General features: G+C 44.6%; 1 protein-coding gene across 1 annotated transcript; it reads right to left on the bottom strand.

Annotated features, from left to right (window-relative positions):
• Positions 1 to 1,214: 1,214 nt before the first annotated feature.
• Positions 1,215 to 4,068, bottom strand: CTU1 (cytosolic thiouridylase subunit 1). The gene is made up of 2 exons (XM_015816602.2): positions 3,564 to 4,068; positions 1,215 to 1,807 (listed from the first exon to the last, which is right to left on the bottom strand). Exons 1-2 carry the CDS (start codon positions 4,066 to 4,068, stop codon positions 1,251 to 1,253), a joined length of 1,062 nt encoding a protein of 353 aa, XP_015672088.1. The 3' UTR covers positions 1,215 to 1,250.
• Positions 4,069 to 10,148: the final 6,080 nt, after the last annotated feature.

Below are 10,148 nucleotides of genomic sequence, written 5' to 3'. Positions count from 1 at the left end.
TAGAAACATACATGTAACAAAATCCTAAATTTCAGTGTCAGCCAAACATTTCTTGACAATGCTTGTCTTCTTTCAAACAAAATAGGCTGACCTGAAACTGAACTCAGAAGGATGGTGACTCCTAGATGAATCATCTATCCCTGGTGGAAATTATTCTACTAGACATAAAGAATTATGAGCTACCTTTCAACTTTCACTTTCAAGTTACCCTCTTTTTTGGGGGGGGGACCCAAATGCTGAGGGTGCAGAGGACCCAATGAGTTTTTGTTGTGTTGTTCATTTTATTGATTGCATTTTTATAATGATCAAGGACCAAAATAAAGTTCTGTTATTTGTCATGGTTTATTTATTTCATATTTCTAAGCCGGCCACTTTCCTCAGAGATTTGTTCAATCATAGCTCAGCCAACAACCATGGTTTTAGTTTAGCTCAGCGGCTCCCAACCTTTTCTATACCCCGCACCCCTAGAACACTTCTGATATATTCTTGCATCCCTTATAAAAGTTTGAAATAACAGCAATGAATTATGCATATACATTATAATTTTGAAAATCCAAGTTTTTGTACCCCCTGGAATATCGTCTCACACACCCCTGGTTGGGAACCTCTGGTTTAGCTCAACTGATGAGCCTGGTTACTGTTGACTTTCTAGATCACTCAGAAAGTTGAACCACCTGGAGAGCTGATCTGTGAAGATGGGAAGAACAAAAAGGCAAGGCAACAACGGTCATCTGCCGCCCCAACCTTGAGCTCCTTTCTGTGAAGGATGGTCTCATTTTTCTGCAACTAGAGGCCACCCTTAACCTTGTGGCTGCAGCCACCATTTTGGGAACAGCAGCAATGCACAGAAAGCAACCTCACCCACAACCTCCTCCCTCCAAATGTGTGGGCCGTCTCCACAACCCCCAGCCAACAGTAGCAAAGGCTGAATGAGGAGGAAGGGGCCTGAAGCCCAACACACCAAAGAGGCAAGGACGGCACAGGTGGTGGTTCCTGCCCTTTTAGTGCAAACACACTGACAGTAACCAGCACCACAGCTGGGAATCCAATGATTTTTGCAATATTGCTGCCAAAGAACCATCGCCCTTGCCCATGCTGCTGGGACTTGTGGTCCAGCAACTGGGATGGGGGCGCGTTGCTTCCCAACTCCCTGATCTATGCAATTCATTCTTAAGAATCTTTTTTTAAAAAAAAATCCCATCCCACCTCAGCAAACCTGACCAGGAAATGAGGGCATAAAAAAGGGGCATTCAGAAGTCTATTGTCCTTCCAATTCGGTTTGCTTTCCTTGAGTTCTCCTCTGTTTCTAAACCAGCCTCTTGCTTTTCCCCCTCCAACAAAGCCTTCTGCAGGCGGTTGGTTTTGCCAATGGCCAGCTTAGGGAGTCCACGGTTGAGCCCCTCCAGCAGCACACAAGCTTTGCAAAGGGGCTGGCTGGAGAAGTAGCCGCACCGCCGGCAGGTGCCCTGGACGGGCAAGCGAATGTCCTTGCGGACAGCCAGACGCTCTCCCGAGTGCACCAGGTCAGCCACTGAGCTGGGTCGGATAGCTTCCAGATCTTTCAGCAGGGCACGGACATGGCCCCGGTAGGCATTGGGGGCATACACACACTCAGTGCTGAAGTAGTCCAAGCCCTGGAAGTAGGCATAAAGCACGATCTCTTTTTCGTAAGCGTGCTTCAGCGGCTTGCAGCGAGGCAGGGTTCCCTCGCCGCCCGTCAGGATTTCAGCGCAGCGCTGAAGCCGGCCAACGTCACCCCGCAGGAAATTCATCAAGATTGTCTCGGCCACGTCATCAGCGTTATGGCCTAGGAAGCAAAGAGAAGTGTGACAGGGTGGAGGAAATGGACCAATAGGCTTTGAGTTTTCTTTTACGGGAGTCAGCTGGAAACTCAACTCTCTTCCTCAGAAGCTGCCAGAAAGTGGGTCTGGGTTTACTAGCAAATCTTTGACTGATCAATAATACACATGGAAGCAGTAATTTTAGCAACTCAAAGACTTTTAGAAGATTTTCAAAATTACAGTGCAACATTGAGAAAGAAGGAACTCCAAGTCTTTTAATAAGCAAGCTCGGCTTGGTTCTGAAGCTGAAAATAAAGAAAAAAAAATCCTGACTCTACACGTGCTCAGCATCACACTTTGTTCACTGAGATACAATTGGCCAGGTTCACAAATTCCTCAGTTATACATCAGGGTGCATTCGCACAACATGCTCAATCCAAACCAAACTAGATACTTTACTACAGTATTTCTCAACCTCAACTATTCTAAGGTGGGTGGACTTCAACTCCCAAAATTCCCCAGCCAGCAGGCCTGCTAGGGAATTCTGGGAGTTGAAATCCACACATCTTAAAATTGCTGAGCTTAAGAAACACTGCCCTATTACTCAATATGATGTCTGTACTTATTCATAATGCTAACAAAGTTAATGTTCCCCATTTTTCCAAAAGCTTTAGGACATGATTAAGTTTTAAAAGAGTTAATCTTATAATTACAAACAACGTACTAATCCCCATATGTTTAACCATGATTTATTTAATAAATCATAAATGGCTGGGCTCACACAATGGAGCAAACCCAAAGTAAACTCAAACCACAATATGGTTAGCACATTGTCCAAACACAACATTACCATCTACTAACTCAGTGATGGCGAACCTTTTAGAGACCGAGTGCCCAAACTGCAACCCAAACCCCACTTATGCATCCTCGAGTGCCGGGTGGGCGTGGCCCATTGGGTGGGCGTGGCTGCGGTAGTAACGGCAGACTGGGTGGGACTAAAAAGTTCAATCAATCAATTCCAACTTTGCAAGATCTTTTTTTTTCCCCCAGAAGTTGAAATTGACTGATTGAACGGTTTGTTTGTTTTTTTGCACATGGCAGCGGAGGCCTAAAGCGAAAAAGTTTTATAAAACCCAGCTGAAGGCCTAGGACTGGGGCTCTGAGTGCCGCCTCTGGCACCCGTGCCATAGGTTCGCCACCACTGTACTAACTGAAGCACCCCGGTGCTTTCCAGATGTTCTGAATACAGCTCCCACAATCCCTGCCACTGGCCATTTTGGCTGCAGCTTATGGGGGTTGAAGCCTGAAACATATGCACGTATTGCAATCTCTTACTTGGGAGCAGTAAAACCAATAGGACTTACTTCTGTTGAAAAGTAAGCAGAAACTCAAAACGGGTTGAACATTGGCACCCTTTCCTAAAATCTCAGCGGCCTTTCCAATAACCAGATAGGTGGAGTCCTTGGTCATTTGCTTACAGACATTTCATTACCCAACTAGGTAACAAGATCAGAGCGCCTAGTAGTTCAATAATGAAGCTGCTGCAAGTAAATTACAGCGCTCAAAGAGCACGAAGGACTCCACAATTCAACATATGAGTTACATATATTCTATTCTATTGAATCAAACAGATAATAATTTATGAATTGCATCGTCCGATTGGTGCGCGGGACGGTCTTTTCTCTCCCCTCCCCGGCGTTCTGCACACGCTCCAAGACATACCGATTTCTACAGGCGCTTCGTACCCTTCCACCACCCCGTCCCCGGGCGCAGCCCTTTTACCTGTGGCGATCTTGTCCGCCCCTAACAAGACGGCGCCCCGGTCCAGCGCCTGCCTCCGGAAGACGCCGCAGAAGGTGCAATTGTTCCTGGAGCCGGTGTGCTGGACGATGCGGTCCATGCTCCAGCCGTAGAGCTCCTGGTAAGAGACCACGTGCAGGGGCAGGCCCAGGCGGCCCCGGTTGCGCTGGACGGCGGCTAGCGAGTCGTCCCGGTAGCCCGCGATGCCCTCGTCCACGGAGAGCAGCAACAGGCGCAGACCGTAGCCGTGGCGCTCGTTCAGCAGGCGCAGCACGTGCGCCAGCACCGTGGAATCCTTCCCGCCCGACGCCCCGATGGCCACCGTCTCGCCCGGCTGGAAAAGCCGCGCCGTCACGATGGTGTCGTGCACCTCCGCCTCGAAGGCGGCCGCGAAGCAGCTCCGGCACAGCGCTTGGCCGGTCTTGGGGCGCCGCAGTGCGGCGCGCTGAGTCCCGCAGCTCCCGCAAAGCACGGGCGCCGGCGGCATCCCGCGAACCGGGAGAATGGCTCGGGCCGCCCCAGCTGGTGACGCCCGCGAGGCAGGAAGGACTACGATTCCCGGCATGCTCCGCTTTGCTCGGTGCCCTTCCTTTCGCGGCACCCGAGCTGCGCGGCGCTCAGCGCTGAGTTCCACACGCCGCACAGCGTTAAGTGGCTGCATTGACGCGCCGCCCCAGTTGTTGCGGTTCGTGCACCATGGTTGGGGGCTGGCCTTGTGGCTGGCAAGCCGGGTCGCTGTAGGTTTTGTTTTTTTCCATAAACCAGGGATAAATCGATCGGGGATTAGTGGAATGGTAAACCGAACACTACCTGCCTCCTAGGAACCGCTGATCCACTAGAGCAGGTTAATTAAAGTGCAGCTCGAGGAGTAAAGTTAATATAAGAACCAGTTTGGTGTAGCAGCTAAAGGCATCAGGCTATAAACCAGGAGGCTGTGAGTTCTAAAGCTGCCTTAGGCATAAAGCCAGCTGGGTAACTTTGGACCAGGCACCCTGTCTCAGTCCTAGGAAGACGGCAAGAGCAAACCACTTCAGAAACAAGTCTGAAAACTGCAGGCAGTCACCAGGAGTCAATACTAATTTGAAGGCACCCATATACAGACTTAATGAAGCCCAGGCTGTGTCCTTCTCCTCCAGGACACATTTAAGTACTTCTTCCTTTATTGGATTTTAAAGGTTGTCCCACTCTGAAAAGCCCCTGGACAGCTTTTGTTATTGCTGTTGTTCAGTCACTGTGTCCGACTCTTCGTGACCCTGTGAACCATACCACGCCAGGCCCCGCTGCCCTCCACTGTCTCCCGGTGTTTGCCCAAATTCATGTTCATTGCACCAACGACACTATTTAATCATCTTATCCTCTGCTGTCCCGTTCTCCTTTTGCCTTCAATCTTTCCCAGGGTCTTTTCCAAAGAGGCCTTTCTTATTAGGTAGCCAAAGTATTTGAGCTGCAGCTTCTGTGCCTGTCCTTTCAAAGAACAGTCAGGGGGGATCTTCTTTAGGACCGACTGCTTTGATCTCCTTGCAGTCAAGAATCTTCTCGAAAGCACTCTGAACGGTTTGCAATATCTCATATACATCTGTAGCGGGGTTAGCCGAGAAAAGGAGAAAAGGGGGTGGGGGTGGTTGTTGCTGTAGTCAGGGAGAGACCAAGTGAAGCCGAAGAGGAGTTTGAGGGTTTTAGCTGATTCCCTCTCTCTAAAGGAGAGGGAAGGAAAGAGAGAGAGAGAGAGAGAGAGGGAAAGAGAGAGAGAGAGTGAGAGAGTGGAGTTTTATTGCTTCTTTCACAGGGGAAGGGGAAATCCTGAGCGGAGGAAAGAGAGAGAGTGGAGAGAGAGAAAGTGTGCTGGTGTGTTATATTCAGATTTTAACAATAAAGAAGGGGGGGGGAAGGGAAATTGTCATAGACCTGGGACTACGAGCATCAACAAAAGGAAAGGAGAAGCTGGTCGCTGTGGTTTCAGGGACTAGCGGGCATCCAAACTTTGCTTATTATCACCAGTGTAAGTGTAGATACTGTGGGGAACTGCCTCTGTGGAGTGAGCTGTGGCTGCGGAGCGCCGACCGTCCCCATTTGTGTTTCCCGCTGCTGCCTGGAGCCAGAGGATCTCCCCACCCCTTTTGCGTCCCAAATGGCTACTATAAACTACTGACTATTATTGCCACGACTGCTCGGGGCTGCGGCTGCTAAGTACCGTCAGGTACTGACTGCTGTGGTTGGGGGTTGGTCATCTTTGTTCCTGTGAATCCCTTGACCAGAGAACCTGTCATCTCTTCACTCCCTCCAAAAGGACATTGCCAACGTTTGAGAGCGCGACTGGGAGTGAGACCGAAGGGGGAGGCTAGGAAGGCCTGGACTTTGGTGGCCCTTGAGGGGGTAACGCTACACATCATTTAAAAACATGGTTAGAAACATAATAAAAAGACAATATTAAAAGAGTTGACAGGAGCTCCATAAACAATAACCCCAGACCAGGAAACAGTCTTAAAAGATTTCTGGAGCACATGGAGAGTGATATTTCTGGCACTCTTTATTTTTTTTGAAAACTGCATCCTGAAAACAGCTCATTTAGCTACTTGTGGTGGCTTCTGCAGTAATTATGGTGCACAGTTATGACTTTTGTTCTTAAAAGCAAATAGTAAAATGCTTCTAATTTCCTCCCTAGTGATTTCTGGACTCTCATAGCACTGCTTAACTAGAGTATTGCTGTGATTTAACAGTAAGGAAGACAAGGATCATCACAAGGATAAGAGAGTCAGTTTGATCTAGCAGTTAAGGCACCAGGTTAGAAGATAGAAGGCTGTGAGTTCTAGTCCTGCCTTAAGGATGAAAACTGGCTGTCAATTTCTTTCAGCCCAACTCACCTCGCAGGGTTGTTGTTGTGGGGAAAAATAGGATGAAGGAATATTAGATATATTTGCCACCTTGAATTATTGGTTAAAAATGAAGGCTGGATAAGTATAAATAAAATAAACTGAGCGATAACATTAGATTCTGAATCTCAGCCAAAATCTCTTGCCCACCTAATGCTTCATTCGGATGAAGAATAAGACACTGCCACTAGGGGGCAGCCTCATCTTAAGCATCTTCTGGAACATGCACCACTTTTCAGAAGATCCCTAGGTCCTCTTACCTTTCCTGAACACTGAATGACTCTGATGACCCAACCACATATTGGGTGACACTGGGCAAGTTCCAGGGACCCCTGTGACACCCTATGTTATGCTCTGTTTTGCACTCAACGACTTGCCCAGTCATGGTTAAGCTTTGCCTAACTTATAGAAATGCATTATGTAGGAAAGTTAGAAGGGCTCTGCTCCAAAAGCTGCTTCCTGTTATTTTTCCATCATTCTTTACCTGGGATGAAAAGAATTTAATTTCCTGTCTTCTATGCAACGGCATTTCCGAAGAGGCCCAGAGAGAAAGTTTTTGATCAAATAACTTTTCTATTTTTTTCAAGTACTATGGTATTGGAAAAGGAGAGCTATAGATCAGAGCAAAGAGAATTTTTAAAATATAGTTTATTAAATTTCTGGAAAAGTTAAAATATAATAAAACAAGGAAACAGAATTAAGAAGGAATAAATGGGAAGGGGAAAATACAAAGGGATAAGAAAAAAAGTAGAAAAAGGTAACTTCCAACTTTCTTCAATACACTTACCGATATAAAACAATCTTTTGATTTAAAATTCAGTATTGTACAGTATTTCTATAATCAAACAATTCTAATCATCAGATCCCAAAATATAGAATTTCTTTCAGTGTCGAGCAAAAAGTCCAAAAACGGTTTCCATGTAGAAACAAAGCTAGAGAAAATAATTAAAATAGTTAATTTCATTAAGATAGTAACATTGCAGCCTCAACTTTTTATTTTTACATACTAATATATACTAACCATTTCAACAAGTTTATCTAATCAGCAAAGACCAAAGTCAAACTTAATTTTTTTTCCATCTCAAGCACAAAGTCCCAGAAGCCGTTTCCAAGCAGAAACAGAATTGGATGTGTTCTTGTCTTTGGTTAAAGCAGTCAATTTAACCATCTCTGCTAATTCCATCAGTTTTTCATCCATTGTGGGAATTAAAATATCTTTCCATTTTTGTGCATAAAGCATTCTTGTTGCTGACAACATACAGATATGATATTGCTTAACTAACACCTCCAGCATCCTCTGCCATTAGCCATATTTGCTTGATGTTTTAGTTCAAGATAATCTGGTGAACAATACATCCTTGTTGGTAAAACATGAGTATTTCCCTCTCTCTGATGTTCTGCAATAGTCAGTATTGTACAGAAGGTGTCACATGAACATATAGCCTTAAATATTTCCTGTTTTTCTTTTATCAATTTTAAAATTTAAAATGACAGGTGCTGCAAGTACCCTCCAAATTTGGCATAAGTTTGTTAAGTGTTTGTACCGTCCCTTAAGTAAAATAGAATTTGATTCTAATCTTTCTTTACACTGATTTCTTATTCCATTTCCTCTGGGTTTCTGGCCTGGGAAATATTGTCTCGTATTCTAACTTCAGGATAGCTTTTCACCTCTAACAATCCTTGTGCTTTAGATACTTCAGGAAAAGTCCCCATGGCTTTGACTCTAAATCAGGCATGTCAAACTCGCGACATCATGTGACGTCACGCAACATATCGCAATGGGGTGGGCGCAGTTTTGGTGTGATGCATCCGGCCCACGGGCCGGCAGTTTGACATGCCTGCTCTAAATGAAGGAAGGAAACAAACAAAAAAAAAAATGGTTTTCCAGAGCTTCTACAGAATTTGGGAAAGGATGCATTCTGGGGAATCTTAAAAAGGAAATTATTCTTTAAGCATCGTACATAAGCATAACCCTGCCACTGCAGATAATCCTCAACTTATGATCACAGTTGAGCCCAAAATTTCCATTGCTAAGCAAGGCAGTTGTTAAGTAAATCACTTAACAACCTTTCTTGCCACAGTTGTTAAGTTACTAACACATTTGTTAAGTAAATCTGGCTTCCCTATTGACTTGTCAGAAGTTCCCAAAAGGCGATCACATGATCCCGGGACATTGCAACCAGCATAAATATGAACCAGTTCCCAAGCATCCAAATTTTGATCAGATAACCATGGGGATGCTGCAATGGTCATAAGTATGAAAAATGTTCATAAGTCACTTTTTTCAGTGCTGTTGCAACACTGAATGGTCATTAAATGAATGGTTGTAAATTGAGGACTACCTATACCTAGAGACTAAAACATACAAAGAACAGCTGCAGGACTTGGGTTTGGCTAGTCTAAAGAAAAGAAGAAACAGGCGACATGATAGCAGTGTTCCAGTATTTGAGGGGCTGCCACAAAGAAGAGGGGGTCAAGTTATTCTCCAAAGCACCAGAGGGAAGGACAAGAAACAATGATTGGAAATTGACCAAAAAGAGAAGCAACCTGGAATTAAGGAGAAACTTCCTAACAATGAGGACAATTAACCTGTGGAACAACTTGCCTCCAGAAATCGTCGGCGCTCCATCACTGGAGATTTTTAAGAAGAGGCTAGACAGTCACTTGTCTGAGATGGTATAGGTTCTCCTGCTTAAGTGGGGGGCTGGACTAGAAGACCTCCAAGGTCCCTTCCAGCTCTATTCTATTCTACTCTAAAATATACACCCTTTAAAATTCTTCAAATTCTCTTTTCCAGTTCTGGAAGGCAGTTATGAACATACTATGCCAAGCCTATGCAGTCCTTAAGAATATCTGAGAATTAAAAGCTCTGAGGTCCTCTGATGGAAGAGTTATGTAGCAGAAATTCAACAGAAATTCAACTGGGCTAAATTAACAACAGCCCGACTAGGGGACAATCACTATCTTGGCTTATTCAAGGATCCTATATTTCAGTATCTGATATGCTCTTTCTTAATACAGCATTTCCCCCCAATGATTTCACATGAATTTTGTTGTCACTAATGCTGTGGGTTTGTTTTAGTTCATTAGTTCATTATACTGATCTACATGTGTTCCAGACCAGCAGTTTTGTGGCAATTTCTACCACTTAAAGTGTTCTTAAAAGTTGTAGACCTAGTTTTGCAACATTCCTTTGATCAAATAATGATGGGAAGTCTTGATATAGTGCTTTTAACTTCCTTCTCTTTCAAAGTGAGGTTGAAGTTTTTGGCATAGGTGAAGGAGGACAGCGTGATTTCCAGCACCTATAATAAACTGAACTATATCTTAGAATTTAAAATACAATTTGAGGGTTTTATTTAATTATTAAATTTTTATGCCACCCATCTCCCCTTTAAGGTGACTCTGGGTAACTTACAGATAAAAGATAAATTGAAAAATAATTAACTTAATAAAACTATGCAAATTACTGGACAATCACTTAAATATGAGGCAGCAGTGTGCTGCAGCTGCCAAAAAAGCCAACTCAGTGCTGGGCTGCATTAACAGAGGGATAGAATCAAGATCACGTGAAGTATTAATACCACTTTACAATGCCTTGGTAAGGCCACACTTGGAATACTGCATCCAGTTTTGGTCACCACGATGTAAAAAAGATGCTGAGACTCTAGAAAGAGTACAGAGAAGAGCAACAAAG

Source organism: Protobothrops mucrosquamatus, unplaced genomic scaffold, assembly GCF_001527695.2.
Source record: "Protobothrops mucrosquamatus isolate PMUCROS unplaced genomic scaffold, P.Mucros_1.0 scaffold468, whole genome shotgun sequence".
NCBI lineage: Eukaryota > Metazoa > Chordata > Lepidosauria > Squamata > Viperidae > Protobothrops > Protobothrops mucrosquamatus.
The sequence above is the reverse complement of the archived record's forward strand: the minus strand, read 5'-3'. Positions and strand labels throughout refer to the sequence as shown.